At 37.8% G+C, this 24,429-nt stretch overlaps 1 protein-coding gene across 1 annotated transcript in view; it reads left to right on the forward strand.

The window, feature by feature from the left end:
• Nucleotides 1-24,429, forward strand: part of gbe1b (glucan (1,4-alpha-), branching enzyme 1b) — a 72,241-nt gene that overhangs the window by 14,509 nt on the left and 33,303 nt on the right. Inside the window, exons 3-10 of the mRNA XM_026321515.1 lie at nt 1,013-1,128; nt 3,382-3,507; nt 4,547-4,682; nt 7,257-7,347; nt 9,087-9,296; nt 17,070-17,185; nt 18,060-18,187; nt 18,474-18,572. Of these exons, the coding sequence (XP_026177300.1) occupies nt 1,013-1,128; nt 3,382-3,507; nt 4,547-4,682; nt 7,257-7,347; nt 9,087-9,296; nt 17,070-17,185; nt 18,060-18,187; nt 18,474-18,572 (1,022 nt within the window). The remainder of the gene's footprint in view (nt 1-1,012; nt 1,129-3,381; nt 3,508-4,546; nt 4,683-7,256; nt 7,348-9,086; nt 9,297-17,069; nt 17,186-18,059; nt 18,188-18,473; nt 18,573-24,429) is intronic.

The raw sequence follows: 24,429 nt of genomic DNA on the forward strand, positions 1-24,429 counted from the left end.
TAAAAGCATGAATAAAGCAATATAAAAGCACATCGTAAATTGACATGCAAAGGTGGTCACTTTGTAATAAATGTTTTGTGTCCTAATATAGTCCTGTCAGTCAATGACAATTGGTAATGTCGTACGAACAGGTTATAAATGTAACCCCTCGCTCTTGTTCCCTCACAGAAGTAATTTAATGAACAGGGAAGTGGATTTTTTTTTTTCAGTTTTTCTTTTAGAAGACTGAGCCTGCTCCTTTACTCACTGTGCAAAAGTCACTGGATACAGGAGTCCAAGAGCAGTCCAGGGTACAAAAACAAAAAGCAAGAATTATGTAAGAGGTTTTAGAGCAGAGCGAAAGAGAGAGAAAAAATTGTGTGAAGAGTGAGTGCTGAAGTCAGAAAAATAAAAAGGCCCTCTGACCACAGGGATGAATTCAAATAAAACGAAAGTCACAGTGGTCAGTGGTGAGCAGCAGCTACAGGCAAAGTGGCAACAAACTTCTGTTATAAGGAAGAATGCAACTAATTGTTTTATTTGCAATAAAAAATAATTAAAGCCCCTGTGGCTGGAATTTAACATTACTGATGTTAGTGACTCCTAGTGGTAAAATCAAAAAAGGCAATAAGCTGTAATATATAGCTATAATCACATTCCACATATAATGGCTTTAGATAAAAATAATATGTAATTCTCAGTTGTCTCATAGAGTACAGCAGAGCTGTAGTAATAGGAACCGTGTTTTGGTCAGCAGAGTACATTAAAATTGTGCTTGTTTAATTTGTCCATTGGCACTCCAAAACTGAGACAGGAGATTGTTGTTTTTACAATGATTTTCAACCTGAGAATGATGATCACCGGGGTCACAAGGTAGATCAAAGAGACAAGGTAGAAAAAAATCATGAATTTAAAAATAGGCACTTTTTCAGCTATAATAATATATATTCATATATCTTTATTTGATCAGAATACATGCCATCAAATTTGATGTTTGGGTATGTGTTTGTATCTTCTCTGTGTTCATCCATAGATGGCTGGGACAAATTCTCCCACCCTTACAGCAAGACAGAATTTGGCAAGTGGGAACTGATTCTACCACCAAAGTATGACAAGTCTCCAGCTGTGGATCATAACACCAAACTTAAGGTAGGGAACAGAACATCTTCATACCTGTTTTCACGGCCTCAGTAAGTGCCATCTTGCTGTAGCGCCGTGGGGACTTGTCACTGTAATATGTAAGGGAGATTCCCTGTCATATGTGGTATCTTATAAACCAAGTGGAAACGTGGCGTGTCGCCGTCAACAACATGTCATACTCACAGTGCACAGAAGGGAGATTACTGTATGTACACAGACTGCACAGTGGAGGGTAGATACACCTGAGGAGTCCAACTGATGGCTTATATTTCTGTTCCTGTGTGTAGCAGGTATCCCTCAGGACACTGCACTGTGTTTGTGTGGTGAAAAATGTAGCCCACAGTGGGTGTAGCTGATTGGTTTTTAGCACTAGTAAATAATTCATCAGGGTTAAATGCAAAAAATGCACCTCCCATTATGCATTGTCTCCCAAGCAAACAGCGTGGATGAAAAATAATCCTGAAATGAGATGCCAGGCGAGGAATGGATGGCATTCCGGCTCCACTCTCCTTGGGACTGGGTCATCGTTGGCACACTCCTGCGCCCTGGACAGGCTGCCCAGCTCCCATTGTCAGTGGAGGTCAGTCTAAGGACGATAAGAAGCAGATGGAAATGCTGGCACCTGGCCTTTCCTTGTGCACCCCTGCTGCCTATGAATGGCTGTCTTGCTGTGAGCTCCACTTTAGAATTAGTTCCACAGCACTCCCTCGTGGAAGTGCAAGCCTAGCTCCAATCACTCTCATGTAGAGCAGCTTGCCCTTCTATCCCCTTTGTTCAGGGACCAATTTGTCTCCATAAATAGGCAATGTCTTTTTGCAAGTACAGTATTTACAAAGAGGTCTTTGTGTTGCTTATATGCAACACGGCATAGACTTGAAAAAAGTGAACTGCAGTGTTATCTAAGTGATCAACCATCCACAATTTAATCCACATGTAACTTCTCACATATTGCCTAGGTCTTGTTTTTCCTGTTCTTGCACCCCGTCAGCCTGCCCAACAGTGTGATTTGTCTTTAATGGGCCTAATGCTGGCCAATTTGTCTGAAGGTCCACCGCTTTGTCAGGCTTCATGCAAGTCCATTTATCCAACTATCTTTTCCTAATCCTATAAACTGTGAAGCATGTCATAAGGGGAGCCAGGCAGCTAACCCCCAGGTGCCTTGGCCATAATGAAAAAACCCCAGAGGGGGGTCTGGCCAGCGGCTCACAGGCAGGCGGCATTGAAACAGTCATTACTTCACAACAGTAGCCAGAATTAGTTGGGTTCTAATGCCTGTTTCTGCAGGGGACAAAACAGGGTGAACACCTACTGAGGGTAACACTACTGGATCGATTTCTTGGAGGGTTTTTTTCAAGTCTCATGCTGGCTTTGTCCTTTCTTATTTGATTGATGGAGGCAAAGTAACTTGTCAGTTAAATTTCCAAACTAATCTTATTTGACCCCCTTCCAATCCTGAATTGCAGACATAACAGATAAGAGAGAAAGGATAATGATTTAGTTTTCCTATTTTTCTAAATTGCTCCCTGATTCAAATCCTCTCTCGAGATGGGACAGCAAATGGTGGTGTTAAAACCAATGGAGAAGCTGCAACACTCGCAAAATAAAACACATCATAATTACCACTGAATCCAGATCCCCCACAGCAAGTATTCTGGTCAATACTGCAGGTTGTTGTCTGCTACACCATATTATGTCTTTTGTGGTCTCTGAGAACTGAGGCTTGCCTTAGTGAGAGGAGAGCTGCTTTCTCGGATGGGTGTTTTTCATGTTGACACTTTGAAAAATGTTGGTTTAACAGTCAACAATTTGGCTGAACAGTCTGCATCATTTTTCCAGCATAACGAATGGGGAGTAACACATTTTTGATGTAAGCATTTCATGGCTGAAAAATGTAAATTGCTGCTGACATTACAGTTGCATACATGCAGAGACAGAGAGCCAGGCCTCTTAAAGTAGAGGACTGTTATTTGTGACTAATTTGTGTCTTTTTCCCTTTATTGCAATTATGTTTTCACTTTTGCAGCACTTTTTCCATCGTACTGAAGTTTGGATACTATTATCCTTTTATCTCTTTTTTCTGTTCATTTTTAATGCAGATTGCATATATGTATTATGTGGTCCATATCCTTTATCTACTTATTAGACAAAGTGTGTGCCCCCTCCGTTTCAGTTTATTTGAAGTGCCTTTTGTGTCTTTTGATTGCCTGTCATTGTTTAAGTGCCCTTGCTATAACATAACACTCATTTGTCTTCTTTTCCCAGGTGGTAGTTCACACCAAGGAGGGTCAGCGGCTGTACCGGATCTCACCCTGGGCAAAATATGTGACCAGGGAGGAGAAATCTGTCATCTATGACTGGATTCACTGGGACCCCCCTCAGCCCTACATTGTAACTTAGTCTTTTATTCATTTGTCTATTTTCATTTAAAAGCAGGTAAAAATAATTAATAGAAAAATCTAGGTGAAAATTTATTGAAAAACAACAGTGAAAAGCAATGATTCTTAAAGAAACTGCTGTATTTGTCTTCATTTTTGTATTACTCGAAGCATTTACAAAGTGATTAATATTACAAGATGACTCTGTTTAATGTAAATGGAAACGACTGATGTGTTTTTGCAAGAGCAACTTCAAATTTTGGTTTTCAGTTTAAAATGAGATATTCCTTAGGAAGATCCTTAAGATATTTTTTCCAATAAAAAACAATTAGATTTTATTGTAACAGCCTCATTAAAACATCATGATGTCATTTAAAAAAAAAACAAGTAATAATGTCTGTTAACTCACTAAAAGTACATTATTGAATGTTAGCTTGTAAAATAGCCTCATGTGCTGGTCATTCATCACTGCTTTGATTCCTTGCTGTTGTAAACATTTGAAGACAGGCTAATATATCTCATATGTAAAGCTGTTGTGGTGATTCTTAATGTGGGTGCTTGATGCCACTGATTTGAAAGTGGCTGAATGTGTCTTAATGCTACTTGATATCCTCAACACAAGTGTGCACGAGCAAAACAATAAGAGGCCATTAAAGACCACCGTGCTTTCTTTATCACTTATTTGGCACTGTTTTAATTAGAAGAGCCCTCTTACTGGCAATGTATTCATGTTATTTACAAGTGGCAATCATCTACTTCAAATAGCTGGTTCACAAAGCCTGGTGGGTGGCCATCAAGAAATTTGCTCCATGTATAAAACAAATCTCTCTCCCGTTGTGTAACTCAGACAGAGTGAATAATAGATCTTTTAATATTTTATATGCAGAACTGTTCTCAGCCTCTGTGGTGGGATATTGGTGCAGAGACCCAGAAAACCCACACTTTGTCTTTGACCTTATGGTTCATAATTACTCACCAAATATACTGTATTTTTAGAAAAAAAATGCTGGACTTTATCATGATTTTCTGTGCAATTCTGGTTTCTTCTCCAGCAAATCCACCCTCGGCCGAAGAAACCCACAAGCCTGAGAATATACGAGGCCCACGTGGGCATCGCTTCGCCAGAGGGAAAGATTGCCTCATACACCAACTTCACAATCAACGTTCTGCCTCGTATAAAAGACCTGGGTAAGATATAAGAGCATACTATCTACATAAAATTATTCTCTTTCTTTCCCCTCTCTTCATCCCTCTTTTTTTGGCTGTTCAAGTCTGTAATTAATGCACAGCAATTGATCCTCTTCATCTAAGAAGTTGTTGACTTAACTTTAGAAAACATCGTATATTCTACAGCCAAGGTCTAAGAAGCAAAGCATTAAGGTGATGTTTGTATATACCTCCCTACACATCAAATCTGAGCTAACTATGTGGCTTGTTGAAAAACAATAGCTTGTTTTTTGTTTTGTTTTGTTTTGTTTTTTTATAAGTGCCATTGTCCTGTGCCATAACTGTCAACATAGGTCCCTAACCCAGCACACATACCAGGCTGCTTTGAGTGCCACTGCTCCTCCACTAGCTCAGTGGCAGAGCTGTCATACTTTCTCTGCACAAAACCACATCAGCAAGTTAGCATCCTGTCTACTGCCATGACCTGAAGGAATCGCTGACCATTGGACAGTGTTTTGTAAAGAGTACACTAGACAGCAGTTATGGCTCCAAAACTGACAACTTGTTTCTATTTACATGATCTTGACTCAGACAGTCGCTAGTAGAGAAAAGCCAGTGAATCTTGTATCATTCAGTAAAACAAACATCATCCAGATTTGCAGTCAGGGTTATGAACTAAATTTTATATGAAAATTAATTGTGAAAATTAGTTAGATGAAATCATTTTAATAATTGACTGACTGGTTGAAACTTTTGTTTTATGTCATTGAATTTTGCAGCTATTCTCAGTTTATTTACCCAGAACACAGAAATTGCATTTATTGAATATTGTGATTGGTAAAAGATTCATGTCTGTACATGAATAAATTCAGTTTGCTGCCCCCTCTTATTGTACTTAAATATGTATAACTCTGCCTACGGTTACTGTTGACATGTAAACCAATATATATTTATGCAATTGTTATAGCAGGCAAAGGCATATGGTAAGACTTATTTTGAAACTGTCTTTGACTTTTTTTATTAAATAAAAGCAGGCCTCAACACTGCTTGAGAAAGTATTTGGACAAAGTCAGAAAATTTAAGACATTAATTGATTATTACTTATATTGAAAAAAAATCAAATACTATTAAATATAGCCATGCAGGCAGCACAGCTTTATGCATGGGTAAGTCGGCCTGAAATTGGATGTCTTTTAATTTGACTTTTTTCCTTTTTTTGTCAGCTTTATATTTCTGCTTGGTCTGTTGATCAAACCTGTGCCTTGCCATGAGGAAAATTCATCAAACATAGCACAGTGGGACAGCTTTTGTGATCTTGTCTTGTTATTGACTGAATTTTCTGTTTTGAAAAAAATGTTGGTTTGAAGACAAATTCAGGATTGGGTGACGTCCATATAGCTCCTTGCAGCTTTTGTTACACTAAAGAAATCACTGTGCTTTGTGTGTTATGTATTCTAATTACTTATGTGGATCATTAACAGCAATGTGTGATTCATTTTCATAATAACCTGCTTTTAACCTTATGGAACAGATCCTTGTTGTGATTTGCAATCCTGCTCATATGAGATGTAGTATTAGTTTGCATTTAAATATAGCCTGCTGCACTGACATTATGAAAAGGCACACATATGACTAGCATAGAAAACCGGGAGCAATCTGATAAATACTATTTCTTTGATCGTGTCATTCTGTTTAGTGGGAAAGGGAACTGCCAAAGTAAATGCTGTCAAAGAATCTACCTGCAGCAGCAGAGTCTGCACAATAGTATTCTCCAGGAGGCTAAACTCCACTGTCTAGTGATGGCTGTCTGCCCGCCATTTCATCTTCTTGGTTGTGGGGAGAGAGATATAGGGTGTGTCTGTATATACACGCACATATATATATATTATTATATTCATATATATTATTATTATATTCATATATATATATATATATACATATATGAATAAATAAAAATAAAAAGAGAAACTTCCTCTCACCCTAGTGCTTTGTCACACTGCTTCAGAAGCCAAAGTTTTTTTTTCTCTCCCTCTCTAGCCTGAAAAGAGACTGCAATATAAATAAATAAATCTGCTTCACAGAACAGTGAAAAACCACAGGGCCTCCCTCTTGAGTGCTCAGTGGCAGTTTAAAAGCCTGTTGTTCTCTTATTCCTAGAATCGGTTTTCATAGGTCGTTTTGAAATGTTGTATATGACCCCCTGACTCTGATAGCTGGTGTTCCCCTGTAGACACAGCTTGTCTTTAGGATACCAGACCTTGTGTCAAAAAGGAAATACCTGGAGCTTTAATATATGGTATGACTGACACGGGTCAAATGGAATCAAGCTGTTATGTTCACAGATGCTTGCTGTGCCAAATTAATGGGGCTAAATAGCGTATGTCAGCAGAGACTTTTCGGATAGTTTTGTCAGTATAAGTATAGAGTATAGTGTATCATATACAGCATAGTACTGAGAGACATCCCATGATGCTCTACATACATATATACATCATATTAAAACACAAATTTCTGAGTCTGTTAAATCAAGATGAATCTTTTAAAAAAGCTGTACAATGTTTTTTTTTTTTTCTGTTTTCTCTCCTTTGCATCCAGGTTACAACTGTATTCAGCTGATGGCTATCATGGAACATGCCTACTATGCAAGCTTTGGGTATCAGATTACAAGTTTCTTTGCTGCTTCCAGGTAAATATTTATTAGTTTCAGTGTTCAATTTATGGGGAGGCGTAATAGAATAATTGTCATGTTAAAATAGTGCTAAGCAATCTTAGTAAAGCTATAATAAAGTTTTTTTATTGTATGAAAGACCATAAATCTATTTGCATTCTGTAAGTACCTCTCAATATATCAGTTTTCATTGTAATAATCATGGTCTGCCTTTCCTGCACTGGCTTCAAGATGGTTACAAGCTATGCAAACATATACTGGATGTGATGGAGTAGACAAAGGCAGGTGCACATGTGCATTCGACTTGAAGTGGAAGACCATCTCAAGAGATCATGAGTTCAGTATTACCTAGCCAGTTGTCTTCAGTCTTCCTTATTAAGACAGTTTAATGTGATGAATCCTCTCAGTCCACTTTTGCATGGCTACACTGTAAAGATACAGTGATAGATGCACTTCTTCTGATCTGTTGCATTTCTGACAGAGTACCCTGTTACCGTGTATGTGCTGGCCCTGTGATCAATATGGACCTATGTGTGATACCCACAGGAAATTCTGGGAGAAGCTTCTTTTTTGTTGCCACCAAAACCTGCAGATTTTGCCAAACTGACTAAGACTAAAATAATAAGGATTAAACTTTAAAGCTATACTTTTTATATTTTGAAGGGTTGATTCAAACTGAGTGAGCAACTTCCTATTCAAATTAATATTATGAATTCTAACAACAACAATAATCTCTCTGTAAATACATTTGCTGTTGATCCAGAAAGTGGAGGGAGTCACAGATAAAGGTGTACTAGTCTGAGTAGTTATCATCTTTCAGAGATACCTCCTTCCTTGCCTCGAGTAGGGCATAAACCCAAAGTGTAATGTATATAGTGTAATTTCACCCATGATTGATCTCTCAGTGTCATTTTAAACCTGAATGGTTGAATACCGGGAAGCCGGATAATGCTATTGCTATGTGTCCTGTTTGCAAAGAAGCTGATATAATGATAGCTGGAAGGACAGACGGGATGTTATTGGACAATATGACGAGTGTACTCAAAGATATGTGTCTGTTTGTATATGGAAGTGTGCATGCATACACATGATCCTTTAGATGGTATTACATTACGGCAGCAGAGTTATAGTATTATACAAAATCTCTCAAATCACAAAATCCTAGGAAGCCCTCTTGACAATGTCATTATGATAGATGATGTTTAGATAAATTATCCGAGAAGGAGATTATGTTTGTGAAATAATGTACTGTTCAGTGGCCTTGTGGTTATTGGAATCCCATACACACTTTAATGAAAATGTAAATGAAGTTCGTGCTCTTGTACTTTGTAGGCTTTTTGTCACTGTCATAGTAAGTTAAAGAAAAATTACCTATAAACCAAGGACATTTTTGTTGTCACCTTACACAAGTCACAAACTAGGTTTATTTTTGGATTGAGCAAGTTGAGTTGCTGTGCTATGATTAGTCATTCAAATTAGACTGAGAAATCTTTGGTCCTTAGAAAGAAGAACAAATACATATGTAAGGTAATGTTTGTACATGTGCATGCACAGTTGTTATATTTGTATAGTTACGAGATCCAAATAAGGTTGGGCTGTGTGAGGACTGTTTTGACATTAGTTGGGTTTAAGGTAAAGACTCATACTGAGACTGATTTGAGCTATGTTTAGGTTAGATGGTAGACATAGATTAGGAAAGATCATAATGTGGTGAACTAACACAAGGTTTATGCATCTATGTGTTTTTGTGCCCGTAGTCGGTACGGTACCCCAGATGAGCTGAAGCAGATGATTGATGTGGCACATTCAATGGGCATATTGGTGCTGCTGGATGTTGTTCACAGCCATGCCTCCAAGAACACTGAAGATGGTCTGAACCGGTTTGATGGCTCCGACTCGTGTTTCTTCCACTCTCCACCCAGAGGGGAGCATAGCCAGTGGGGCAGCCGCCTCTTCAACTACTCAAGGTATTCTATATTTGGCACTTCTGCTAACTCCTCTACTGCACCTCATCTTCAAATTTAAATAATTTGCTCACATGAATGATGCATGTTTTCCATGTCTCAAGTGTGCAGTTGGTAAAAGTTAACCCTACACAGGTGTGTATGTAGATTAATAATCTCAATGATCTTCTTTAAGATTTTGTGGGATTGTGAGAAAATCTTCCTTTTAAAGTACTTGATAATCTGTATGTATATCAAGCTTGAATGAGAAATTTCTTCATGCTACCACCTACAGTTCATCATCTTAAGATCAATAAGCAACAGCTGTTTCTTTTCAGCATAATTATGCATTCGATTTATTGACATAAAAATGTGTTGTGCAGTGTGCACTAGATGTGATGCATTAGTATTGCCAACTGCAGTTTACATTTACAGTTTCAACAAGGTGGAAAAAAAGTTCTTGGGGAACTTTTGAGAGCATATTTGAAACAGAAAGCTGCACAATTAAATCAGAATGCAGTCACTTACTGATGTACAATATCAGTAGGAATGTACCTGCTCTACTTTTTGTGGAATTAACAGTAGATTAGCATTTAACAAGCACTGTAGGGACGTTTTACTTTTGTCTGACGTTATGCTGCTACAATTTGGATGTAATTAAATCCAATATTGTGTTTTTCTGAGCTTTTAAACACTATTTCAAAGCAAGGAACTGCACACTTACTATTATTCTCTTATCTGTTCAGATTAAAATATATATGTTATTGTTACATACAGTATGAAACTCATGAAACTCCTAGTTTTAAAACATCATATGTATTTTGTATAAATGTTTACACTTGAAAACATGGTTGATAAAGGGACATTATGGTTTTAGGGGTTTTGAATTTTAAACCAAAATGTATAAGCAACATATGAACTGAAACTGACATACCATTCTGTATTTTCTGAACATGATGTGTTGAAGGTCATAAGCAAGACATGATCTAAAAAATGGCAGATTACATCTCTCACCAAAATGGCTGTGCATTCAGGTTCAGTTTTAATCTGATGTTCATAAGGTATAGAATGGGCTATTGAAGGTGAATATAAGTTTCCTCTAATGCTTTAGATTTTTACCTTTTACACATTTGGTCGGGCAGATGCTGGATGCTGGATTTTAATGTATTATGAGTAATGATTTCATGTTACAGTGTTGGCAGGCTTTGGTTATATTCTTATGTTCAGCTAATTACAAAGGTGTGAGGAAAAATATGAAAAGTCTAGTTGGTGGGCTGTTGTCTGACTGTGCTGATGTTCAATGTATACTAAAACTATTGATTGGGTTTGTAGGCCCTGTTAATTAAGTGTCTCTACTCTTGCCTCTGTGTCCAAAAAATGATCCCAGCACACATTAAAGATGAACGGGCACTGTTGACTCTATCAAATGCCTTTTGTGAACTCTCTTTTAATAAGCGTGGGCCAGTGTGCAGCAGTTTCCAGTACATTATACAATGCTTAGTGTCAGGCATGGGGGCTATAATAAGAGAACAAGGTTTTTCTTTCATTAGTTATTGAACTTGACTCATATCAGAAGCACTCATTAGACATGGTGCAGACGTATGTCAAGACTGGGAGGCATATGAGGACTCATTAAGCCCAAAGGAGCTCCGCAATGTCATTGCCAGTTCATTTGCTTTCTCCACCTCTCACAATTTGTTTGGATGTGTCGTTTTTGTAGAGCTTGTCTGCTACTCCCTTTGTAAGAAAATGAACCTCAGAGGGTAGCTGTGAACCTCGTATGAAACAGTTTTTAATCAAGCAGCCCTGCTATCAGCCATCACAGTCTGACCATGATGTTCTTATTAAGTTGACAGAAGCTGACTGACATGGGCTATCAGAGCAAAGATACATTTTCCTTGTTGCTGCCTCTTCTGCATTGCTTTCACTGGTGCATCTTTATCAAAGATTGCCTTTTTTCCCCCCTTTAGTCAGTATGTGTTTCTTCGTTTCAACTTTTCCTCATAAAACATTCAACTCAGTCTGGAGAGAATGCTGTTTAGACAGATGCTTGCTATCCAATTTGTTAACTTGAGTTGCCTTTGAGTCAAATGCTTCTGCTTTCAGTATTAAGAACGTCTGGCTTTGCAAACATTGGTTTCTGGCTCTAGAGATGCGAGAGGCAGTTTTGCAGTTGCTGAATACCAACGTGATAGTAGGACTGAGCTGCATTGAAAATATGTGAGTGCACATAGTGCAGATACTTGCCCTAGCTCATATTATAACTGGTCTATGTCAAGAGGTTCTTGGCATCTTTTTATATAAAGTAACTGTACTTCTGTTTACCAAACTATTGAATTAGATTAATGATTTGAGTAAAATGACAAAAAATGTAAAAATGAACTTTAATCTTTGCTTTGAGATGACATGTTCAAAATGGCATTGAAACATGAAAGGGTATTTAACATCAGTACTTGAGCTGACCACCTGATAAAGACTTATTAGACTTCTACCATTATCAGGATATGCAGTTTATATGATGATCAGAAACAAACTAGGGTATAGACACATTATTTTATTTTATTTTTCTTCATAAACCTTTTCAAAGCTGTTAGAGTCACCTTGAGACAGTGAGTGAATGGGGCCCATGGTTCAGTGTGTAGGGGGTTGTCATGCAGAGAAGCCAAGCCTTTTTGCAGATCAGGGCCTTCAGATGTGAGAGTTTTGAGAAGCTTGATGTGAGCTCCTTCTGTAATCCCCCACCTCTCTCAGGATCATTTGCATCCATTTTTCATCGATCTTTGTGTGAATTTTTAAGATATGAAAAATAGGCCCCGGGCCAGGCTTTTGAAAACTCTCCATGTTCTCAGGCGGAAAGATCAGCCCAGCGTTTGAGGACCAAGGAACAATAATTCTCTCTTTGACAAGCTTATTGTTTATATGTTTTTATTACGTTCAAATACTTGTTCTTGATGTGTGGCTATGGCAATTAAAATAGTGCTTCTCTTCTATGTCTGTCCTCCCATTGATCCTAAAAGAATGGGAACAAAAGATGACTAAATAGACCAGTATTGCTTGGATTGTGAGTGTATTTTACTTGCACAATATGCAACCTAAATTAAGGCTCAACCAAATAATATATATCATGGTATATATTTTATACCTAGTCACAAATTCATACCCATAAAAATAGTCTTATTCATTTAGATGTCCTGTTGTAATTCATAATATATTTTTAGTCTTTGTAATATGCTAGAGTTCTGGTTTCAAAGCACCATGTAACAAATTATGGAATAGATTATTTCCAGAGCGTGACAGGTAACAATGAGAGTTTTGTTTGCATCAGCATTGTGTATTACTTCTCTGTAGTTTTTAAGCATATGAGCCTTACAGTGTACTAGTTAAACATTCTTCCAATTGTGAATTTCTAAAACAGACTTGTACAGAAGGGCAGACAGAAGCAAAAATCACCCTGCTGATAGATGACAGGCTTTTATTTTAAAGAACCAGAGCAGAAACCATCACAAAAACAAAAGAATCTATCTGTGCCTCCCTTTGGAGCATTTATGGTGGAACATACACCTTTATCAACTTTGGACTGTAGATGGGCATCTGGTTAGTGTCTGATCAGTGAATAAACTCGCACTTGAAGCGTCAACTCAGTCCATATTCAGTCATTTCAGTATTTAGTACCCACATGTTATTTCCACTGCTCCATCAAGTCACACAGCAAGGGAAAAAGCTGTTTTTTTTTTTCCTCTGGTGAGCTTCAGCTAATGAGCTCAACTTAGCTGTAGGTGTGCATGACTGCTATTTGGAGCTGCCTGTAGTGCTTCCAGTTGGTGCTGAATGGAGCCAGTGGATAGGAACCTAGCAGGTCTGCACCTTCATGCCCCTCCACTCCTTAAAATTATCTTACAAATAGCAAAAAAAAAAAAAAAAATTAAATTTGAGAGCTTTCTGTTAGCACAATGTGATCCAAACGGATGACCTAGAGTGTAGATTGCAATGGTTAACACTATGCAAATTAAATTATGAGGCAATAAACTTGTGCAAGGATTTTCTTTTTCTGTGGCAATAGATGTCTAATAAGAGCCAAAGTTGCAGCTGTCTTTCTCTTGGTCAGTAAGAATGTTTCTCTTTCACATGATACTGATATTTATTCAACTGTCTCACCAGTTTTGCAGGATTTTTCTAATGGGCATTTCATTTGCAATCACAAAGATGTTGAAATCAGTTATGCTAACAAATTCTAATATATCATTCTAAAATTGTCTATTGAAGGAAACTCAGATGCAGCAGAATAGGCCTGTCAGACTAGAAATGTTTCTTGAAAGGCAGCAAGTACAAGGTGATACTAATTACAGGCTGCTAAACATATAAACAGTCTCACAGGCAGCAGGATACCCCTCCCAGAATGCCAAGCAAGAGCAGCCGGCTTCCAGGCAGCCTAAAGAATGCCAGACAAATGGCAGATATCTGACACAAAGCCCAGCAATACAGGGACAGTCTGTCAGCATCTAGATGAAATTTATCCTGTGAGGCAGCCAGCATAATCAAACTGCATGAAGTGCTGCGCAGCAATGTGGTAACAAAGTACAAAGATATGTGTGTATTTTCTACACATGTCCAACGCAGTGCAAATTTTTGTATTTTAAGACACACAGAATGCTGATTAGCTAAAGGAATTGTGTTTGATTGACATACCTTATTTTTTGCATAGATATGTGACAACTGAACATGATTAAAATTTCGACCTTGATTCACAAAATTAAATGAGAAGTCATTAAAAAATCAGTGCAAATATCTACTGTGCATAAGTGTATTTAATGTATCTGCATGCAGAATCAGTAATTTCTTTAATAAATAAATGAATCAATCTTCAACTATAAAATATGAATTTATTGCAGGTGTGATTCCTGTCAATGTCTCTGTTGTGGATGCATTAATGGCTGGAGAGATTGGAGAAAAGTTTGAAATGTGTTAAATGAGGCACCTTATTTGTCCTTTTTGGTCCAACAAATGCACACCATCCATCAGGCTGTCTAGCATCGTTGTTTGAGCATCACACTTCTTGTGGAATGACCTGTCGGTTTTTTAAATTTATTGGGTCTTATCTGCAGCTCACCTGTGATGTTGTGAAAACAGGAATTTAAATCTTTCTCTCTACCATCATGAAAGGTTGCCATGATCCTCTATGCAAAATTGACTTCTAGAAACATGTTACAATATATGCTCTGCTTCTTTCCAGAGGCAAATACCATAATACAGGTCATAGTCATGTTCAGCTAAAGGAGGAAATAAGCTGAGATAAGGAGCAACTAAGCATGAAGCTGATATGAATGTGTCTGTTTTTGAATGGAGTTGCATTGACTATTGTAGCAGTATGCGCTTGCAGGTAAACCAGCACTTATGATGGATTACCTTATCTTACTCTACAAGCAGCAATATTAGAACTTACTCTATTAGGGTGTCCTAACCACGTTTCACTGTCATTGAGGAGTTTTAGCATGAGGACAGTGTAATATGCAATTTGATTTTGTATTAACACCACAGACTGAGTTATAACTCCATTGTACAGCATAGATAAGCAGTGCATAGCAACAGATACTGAGATTCAACTTTCTTGCTCTAATTGGAGTTGATGATGAATGGTGTTGTGGGTCTTAATGTGGCAGTATGGTTTCATCTTGGGCCTCTGGATCTCACTGACTATTATCTCCATCCCATGAGAATACATTGTGTCTGAGCCTTTGTTGGCTCTGTGCATTGGAGTGGAGGACCTAATCTATTTATCACAGGGTCTGCGTGACCACCCAGTCAGGCTGCTATATCGGATCATACTTGGCTCTCTTGTGCTGTTCCTCAAGGGAAAGAGGAAGCACCGATGTAACATGCAGCTTCACACCTGTCAAACACTGCTGGGACTGGTCATCCCTTAGGAATGGAGAACAGAAGGCAACACATTTAAATGTGTTTTGTGTCATATCTTACTAGGATTTTGTCTTTTGCCATTAAGGATGTAATCCTCAGCATTTTGTACTGTAGCAATCAGGGGATGAATCAATAAGTTTTGAAGAGTAGGTGTTATTAAGGACATGATTATATCCAGTGGATGGATTTCTGCAATTTTAGATGTTATTAAGGTGTTGTTGATGGATGAATCTGAGACTGAGGGCAAGAGTACTACACTTCTGTTTCTGCATTTTATGTATATTTTCTAAGCTTATCTTATTATGTCATGCAGATTGAAGTGGTGAACCCACATGGACTTCTTACACAGAAAAAAACTGATGCATTTGTCAGACAACAGCTTCTCACATTTAACATGGCAACATAAACAGACAAGAATACAATACAAATAATTTTAGAATAATCCATTCAGTTGTGTATAGTTAAAAAAATGTAATTAAATTAGAAAATGATGTACGTTATATTAGAAAAGACTGTTGTTAGATATCTTTTTTGTTAATAAAATGCATGCTAGAGCAATGGCAACAGTTTTTAAAAAAAATGTTAAGTAAATTGATAAATGAATTAATAACATTGTGTAAATTGTAAATCATGATACCTGTTTATGAAGGAGCTATAGTAGATATACACAGGACTTGTAGTAATACAGGCCAACAAGTGTAGTGTATCATAAATAATTATAGTTCTATATGAAGAAACCCTAAACAGTCAGTTTCAGTAGAGGTTGGTGTGACGTTCTGGTCAAATGTCAAATGTTACTTTGTAAAACTTTTGGTGAAAAACATTATGACTCCACTTCATCGATACCACTTTGTTGCAAAAATATAAAAATATATTCATAGGTATATAGACACATCATTACAGCCATTGTTGAAGCTGAGTGTACTGAGAGCTTTTGAGTTTTGAATTTCAGCCTAGGCAGAGGCAACGGTTCACATTTAATCAGTGTCATGAAGATGTCATTTCTCTCATTCTTGGCACTTGATGCTGCTTTCCAGCATGATATCCATGTGTACAGTGTTTCATCTTGTGCTCATTACACACACCACATTGAGACAACCAGATCTTGAGTTTTAACTGTCATTTCCATGGCAACGCGCCACAGAATGGGTGGTGAGATGTGTTGTGTACTTTGCCGTGAGAGGCTGTTCAGACCCAGATGACTCGGATCGCTCGGTTAGGAACAGGGACAGGGGCCTTTTATGGAATCCACCTCCACCAACACAGTCCAGCAGAGAGCACCTGCATGCTTTGCAACTCACCTTAGGAAACAAAACCTAGACAAGAGTTTTGCTTTCAATTTGAGATTGAGCTGCTTTAACGCATTTGTTCCAGAGTCCTTGCCCTCTTGCTTGTAGGACAGAGGTCCACGTCATACATTGAAGATGGAAACCCAAGCAAGTAGAAATGTATGATTTATCTCATCCTCGGGAACTCAATTTCCCTGCATGGTGTTTGTTTACCCAAGTGTAGCATGAAATCCTATCAGTTCAAACACACAGGAATGGGAGTGGCTATACTATACTAAACACTTGCCCAGTGGTCATGCAAGTGGTCTCATGGGAATCAGAAAACTTCACTGTGTACTGTAAGCTGCCGATTTCTCATCCTGACAGCTGGATGTGTAAAAGACAATGTTCCTTCTACAGTTCAGTTAATGAAAACTCCATCGCCTGTCACTGACGCTCCATCCCAAACATAATTGAGCTTCTGTTATCAGTATGTGAATGTCCTGTAGTGGTGAAAATTAATCTGAGGTGCGTAAAGTGCAGGATGAGATGTGTGAATAATTCACAGTTTTTTGTTTATCTGACCTTGTGTGTGTGTGTGTGTGTGTTTTGCTAGCTGGGAAGTGCTGCGGTTCTTACTGTCCAACTTGCGCTGGTGGATGGAGGAGTACTGCTTTGATGGTTTCAGATTTGATGGTATTACCTCTATGCTCTACCATCACCATGGCATTGGTAAGGCTTGTTTGTGTGCATTTTATAATCTAGGAAGGGTGAGTGTGTCATCCTCTTGTCTTTTGAAACCCACAGTGACTCCAGATGGTTAAACACTAAGGCCAAAAAGGTTTTGATGAGGGGCCTGACTTTTCCGAGCCATTATGTCACATTTCCTATCCGCAAAGCATTTTTCAATAAAAATAAATACTTATATCTTTTGCTTGATCTGTTAACCTGCATCTAAATATTATCAGAATAAAAAAAAAAAAATGTTTTCCAAATAAATTCAGTAGAGGAAAACACATTTTTATTGCAGCAATTACAAAAATGAGGAGGCATTCACAGGCAGAACCTTCATTTACCTGTATCCTGATTGGTTGACACAAACCTGTTTCTCTATGTAAAAAGAAAGGGTCAGCCTTTTGAGTGAAGTGTGTAATTTTACACAACATTACCAGATTGACTAGATTATAACTTTTTTCCAATGAGGAGAGCTAATTAAATCAAGAAATTATTTTATACTATTCAACATACTACCAGTTTTTGTTGCCTTAAGGTATGTACTGTATCTACTTTGCAATCGCTCCTGCAGTCTGGAATATGTGAATTGTTTTGTTATGAATTTTCAATAATTTTGATTACTCTTTAAATCCTGTAGTATCTTAGCTTGTCTACTTGTGAACAGATAATGAGTCAGTGACAGATGTCTGTGTACTAGTTTCTAACCTGAATGAGCCTGAAAACAAGTCATAAAAATACATATTTATATCCTCGTATTTTAAGATGTTCAGAAAAATGTCAAAGGTATGAAGTTAAACAGTACCAGCACTTAAAAAAATGTGGAATAAAGGATTTTAGAAGAGTGTTGACTGTGTGGGTGTTTACTCCTCAGGCACAGTCTTCACAGGGGACTACAGCGAGTATTTTGGCCTACAGGTGGACGAAGACTCTGTGGTTTACCTGATGCTTGCCAATCATATACTTCATACCTTTTATCCTGACTGCATCACTGTTGCGGAGGTAAAAACGCACTTTGCCACTTATGCTTTAGCATTTTCTTACATAGTGATGACCCTCAGTTATTTATTAAAAGCACTTATTTTTCGGCATTACTTACGTATTCATTGGTGTAATTACAAACTAATGCAAAAGAAAATGGGGTAATTTCTTTATCTGATTATATCTGATTTTTACCCTTAAATGTGAGTTGTGGAGTGGTATTGATGTGATCTTAGCTGACTACTGGGAAAGAAACATGTGCATATGAGGAGAAAATGTGAAATGAAATAGTGTGGCTTCTCTGCAGGATGTGTCAGGGATGCCTGCTGTCTGCAGAGGAGTGCAGGAGGGAGGACTTGGTTTTGATTACAGACTTGCAATGGCCATTCCTGACAAGTGGATTCAGGTACCATGATTCTTTTTATTCGACCTCTTTTTGTGCCATGTCTGTTTTTTTTCTTTCCCCAGGAACTTTTACAGATACTGTAGACCTGTGCTCACACACAAATGTGTCTATGAACCAAGGGTAGAGAGAAAAAAATGAAAGTGTTTGCTTTCAAAATAGGGATGAAAGACAAAGGGAGTGACAGGAAATGTTACGAGGCATTAAAGACTCTTTTGCTATATTACAGCTGAGCCTGTTGCTAAGCTTTTGAGCCTTTAAGCTTTCAAGTGTAAAACTTGTTCAACAATATAGTGACACAAGACTCTTGCCCTACATTTTCTTAGAGGAATGTGCACATTGATGTGCTTCTGTGTAACTTTAGAGGACAAGGAGGCTTGATACACCTAGAAAGTAGATATGCTATGCACAGAGAAAGTGCAAACATTATCAAATGAGTTCTGAAACTTTCATATATCTATATAAAACTATGTTTTATATATATGTATATATATATATATATATATATATATATATAATGTCAGAGAGGTGTTTATTTACTGTAAATCTGGTATTGTGGTAGACTGCATTATAGTTTTTATTACATTATATACTTTTGTGCTTCTTAGTGTATGACTGTGTATGACCCAAGTACACTTCTGCAAGTACAATGTAGAATTCATACAATTCAATACATTGTTGCTTGTAATCACAGTACAGAACTAGAGGGGTTTATACTGTTGTTTCTATGATAATAATACTGTTATCAAAAACTATTGTATAACATCCTATATTCATATATTTATTCATATATTCAAAAGTTTACATAAAATTATATAAAACACAGTAAAACAAAATGGAATGTCCTTAAAAGGTTTTCTTATGGAAGGACACAGTTAATACCATTTAATTCAAATGACTATATTTTTACAATCATGACATATTCACAGTGAGACACATTTATAAATGAAAACATGTCATATGACACTTCTGGATATACATTGTGGTCTGAAGTAGTCTATCTTTATCTGTAAAGAGACCCTTGAGTTGCTTTTTTTCACTGTGAGCTCCAAGGGCTTTTTATCATACTGAAGGTCTTTGTGCTTTTTCTAAAGCGGTGCTAATTTATTTTTCTTCTTTCCTTCATAATCCTACCTGCCATGCAAGTGGGAAGGTCATTGTTTATCCCTTCAGACACTGTCATGAATAAATGATGGAAGAGACATAATTGTTATTGAAAATAAAAATTAAAAAAAATTTGGCGTATTCACTGAATGACCTATGTCTTAGATCAGTAATATTCACAGGCCTTTGTTTGGATGTATATTTTCATTGAATGTGAGCGGATTGAAAGATAGGCTTTAATGTTGTTAACATGAATTTCATCTAGTCACTGATCCTTTCTTATTTCTTAAGTGGTGCATTTGAATAGGCTGACAGCTACCTTTATATTTAACTTATTTAACTTTGACTTATTATTCACCCTGAAATGTCTGCCCTTGGGATAGCTTTATGTGATGTCAAAGCAAAGGTTGCTTTTCAGTTAGAATTCAGTGCTCTCTTGATCCCTAACCAGTCAGACAATCTGAATAGTTGAAGATTAGAAATAATATTTTCCCAACAACATATTCTCATCCCAGCAGGTTTGTCAGCTTTCAGTGACTGTCATGGGAAATATAGAGAATAATTTCACCCATAATAAATTAAAGATGAAATGGGTCAGTTATTTTACTCTACTACTAGGGGACAATAGGCAATACAGAAATATAAAATATTATTAGTTTTAAATTGAACTAATGAATAAATTTCATTAAACTGCAGTAGTGCATGACGGTTTACAGTCATGAAATGTGGACGTTCGTTCAGCTGTGAGCTCCTACACTAGATTTCTGATGTTTTTCCAATCTTAAATTAATTTTAAAACTTTATAGTGTTGGGGTCAAATATGATGAAACAAATTTTTTAAACTTAACTTTCATTTTAGTATCCCTGGTGTAGCAGCAGAGTGACCATTATCCATATTGTTGTCTTATTTTAAATTCGCTGTCTTTCAGACAAATGGAGCTGACATGTACATACTCAGGCACAAAACAGATAAATACCGCTACTACTAAATACTGTCATAACCTTGTACCTACGATATATTTCTACCTAAATCCCACATTATTATTTCAACTGATGAACACAGGTGCGTTTATCATGAAACCGATTCAATTTTTAGATAGTTCAACCTCAGTCTGATGCAGTCGGATGCTAGTAGGCTGGATAACAAATACAGTAACTTAAATGTTTAGAAGAGTAACTTTACAAAAACAACTTAAACATTTAATATCACTACTTAAAGAGAAAGAGTACTTAAGCATTATTTGCAAACATAATAACACTATCGAGTGAGGTGTTACCACCCAGCACTGCTTCAGACTGGATGGGAAATTTTGGGTGCCAGATATTCTGCGTTCTTCCACAACAACTGTTGAAGCACCCTTTAGCTCGGCACTTCAGCCTAAACTACCACTGTGAAAGTGCTTAATGGTCCACAATGGGAAAACATTGTTTATAACTGTGCAGCCATCTGGTATAACTGTATGATGTTGAAACCGACAAGCACAAGGAAAATGCATGCATATCCATCCATCCATTCAGAGATAAATAAAGGTTATTATACATTTCCATATCTGAAAGTTTTGTTTTCTTGCTCTGTCATACATGTGCAGACTTGCTCTCAGAAATCTAGTTTCAGCCTCATTTTGGAGCAATAGTTGCCTCTTCGAAGTTGAACTTGGATACAGTACTTGGGATTATTATGAAATTGTGTGTGGGTGTGTGCGTTTAGGAAGTGTAAAGGCTTTCTCCTGTTTTATATCTGAGAAAAGATGCAGTTTGCAGAATGTCTAAAGAGGTTATCTGTTGTAAGATGTATGTAAAGCTGTGCCTTTTATCCACTAACCCAGGCTTAAATTCATATTTACTCATATTTTGGTGAAAAAAGAAGGAGTGTGTGACCTCAGCACCACATGCATCCTCTTGCACTACAGTTTCTTGTGTTTCTCGATGGGGGACATCTATGCATCATTAATCAACTCTGACTCTCACAGTGGTTGGTTCTACTCAGTAGCTGGAATGGAGGGAGGAGAATGGAGGGACAGAGGAAGGGAGGAAGAGAGGGGGAGAGAGATAGTCCTGAACTTGACCTTCATTGGTGTTGCTGCCACTAGCTGTGCAGCAGGCACTGTCACCGAAACACGGCCTCCTCCACCATAACAACAGGTTTCACAGGATTTTCCTCAGGATGTCTCTGGAGAGGTTGTTGCTGCATTTACTTTTCAAACAATATTGCTTGCAATGCAGTATTTGGTTAGAAATGTCTTGTGGTTACATTTTTTTCAATTAAATTTGTTGCTTCCCTGAGGAAACTAGACACCATGTGAATTGTAAATCTGCAGGAGAGTAAGTGAGCAGTGAAATTCATGTATCTCTATGCAGGGAAGCATGGTATAGTCAGTGAAGTGCACTCAGGGCTAGCCTTCCCTCTTCTCACAGAGTGTCAATTACGGAGGGATTTGAATGGACCAAAGTGGAGCCTCCAGTGAGGTGTGTGTTTCATATAGACAGACAGACAGACAGGGAGGAAAGAACAGAAGGAGAGACAAAGAGACAGCACAACTGAGCTGTGAGCTTATTTATAGATTCACATGTGTGCATGAATGAATCTCTGTTGGTTCCTTGAGCAGAGCCTCACACTGTGTTTCGTCCTCAGCATGACTGATTGATATGACTCATTTACTGGCTGCAGAAAGCTGTTAGGACCAACAGGCTGTGAAGAATTAAGATATCTTAATGAGAGGACCAGATAAGGCGCACAGCACAAGTCTGGATGATTTGATCTGATTATGACCATAAAATGCTGTCACTCTTAATGGATAATGTTACAAAAGTCCTCTAATTTAACAAGCACCCTTCCCTCCAGCTACAATAGATTGAGATGTAATTGAAACAATTAGAGCGGAGGAGGTAGAGGGCTCGCTGGTCACAGTTTGGATAAGAGAAGGCGATGCAGAGAACTCTCTGGCATCCCTCTGCTTCTCTCTGTTCTTCAACTTGAATGACCTGAGTCAATTGTCCCAGTTTTTATTACTGTTCCTTCCTTTATTTTATTTGCATAGAAACATCAGTCTGCACTGCTCTCCTCTCATACTTTGTTCTGTCCATCATGCTGAAAACACTTTCAGCTAACATGACTTAATAAAATCCAGGCTTCCGGCGAGCAATGATCGACTCCATCTTGTTTATGTAAGCATGTTAGGGCTTCATTGGGGTTCACGCCTATGAAGGGCACCCACTCTCTCTGACCCTCTCATCCAGCGTCACCTTCAGTCTGCTTTCTTTAACAGCAGAATTTCAGCCATATCTTGTTGTATTTTATTAGCTAATTGAGCTCTGAGCAGGATTGAAAACAGTGTTCTTCAGAGAGACTTTTTACAAGAAGTTTGAGGTAAGCTAAGGAGTTCATTTCAGCTGAGTGAAGTCTCTAGCAGAGGCATTTGTGTCAGAAGAAAGTTCATTCATTTGCCAAACTGTGAAAATATAAAGATAATGATTGTAGCTTGATCCACGGGATTGAACGTAATATGATTTCCTCATTTGCTCATGTCTGGGGTGGTACTGTACAGTATGTGTGAAGAGAGGAAGTCCTCGTAGCAACGTAAACTCAAACATAGCTCCATTAGGTATGTTTGCAAAGACAGGGAGGCAGGATGCTCAGGCCAGAAACCAAATGTAAAACAAGAGCTTTACACCAAGCTCATCTCTGCTTCTGAGTCCTTCCCAGCACCATGTGATGGTTGTAGAGAGGCTCTTGAATCAGTCACAGCATGTCAGTCAGTGGCAGTGAGATGACCTCATCCTGCTCTGCTAGATTTTTTTAAATTTTATTTCTGGCTCTGCCTAATTAATCTGGGCACTCGTTGGCTCCTGACAGCAGGCTTGTAAAGTAGGATTTGTTCACTGCTCATTATCATTGATGAAGTGGAGTGTCAGTAGTGCCAGGAAGCTTGGCTGGTCAGGGCTGATGTGGGTGAGCTGGTGGTAGGGAAGTCGTCAACCCAGTCACTCCTGTCTCTGCCCTGACAGTCCCACTCCCAAATTAATTGCCCCAGACCACTTTTGCAGTTGAATTGAATTGTAATGATTCATAAGGAAGTGTAAAGTGTTTGATTGTACGTGGATTTGGAGGCGGCTGGAATGATCCTCAGGGTATATCCTGCAGATTCAGTTTATCTTCTATATTGGAGCTGGTAGAAAAATGGAACTAGTATTTATAGGACTTATTTATTTTTAGCAGGTGTCATCATTCCTTACATATTCATATACAGTAGTTTACTTATACAGTACATATGTGTATAGTATTTCCCTATAACAAAAAGTATGCACAACTAACTCTCAAAAACACAAGCAAATAATCAAAATAAACTATGCAGCATTCATTTGAGACCACAGTTATGCTAACTTACACAGTAATACTATTAAAATCCAGAGTAGCTGGACAGTAAATGAATAAAGGCAATCTAAAGCAAAGCCTGCTAACTTCTGATTTAAAATGTGATTTAATCCCAATGTCTTTTCCAAGGCATAAGCTTCTTAGCATCAGGGGCCTGATCAGTTTTGATGATGAGCTTAAAAAACACAAAGAACAGCCAGTATGGTTTGTATTAAGGGGTCTGAGCAGTGCAGTGAGCTCAGAGGGAGTTAAAAGGTCTGAGAATTTGTACTACATGTATATCTATAGTATATATAAGTGCCTCACTGAGTTATTCTGGTGGCACTGACTAATATGGCCACACAAGGCTGAGGTGAAAAGAAGTGAATGTGAACAGATGGTGAT

Source organism: Mastacembelus armatus, chromosome 13, assembly GCF_900324485.2.
Source record: "Mastacembelus armatus chromosome 13, fMasArm1.2, whole genome shotgun sequence".
Classification (NCBI taxonomy): domain Eukaryota; kingdom Metazoa; phylum Chordata; class Actinopteri; order Synbranchiformes; family Mastacembelidae; genus Mastacembelus; species Mastacembelus armatus.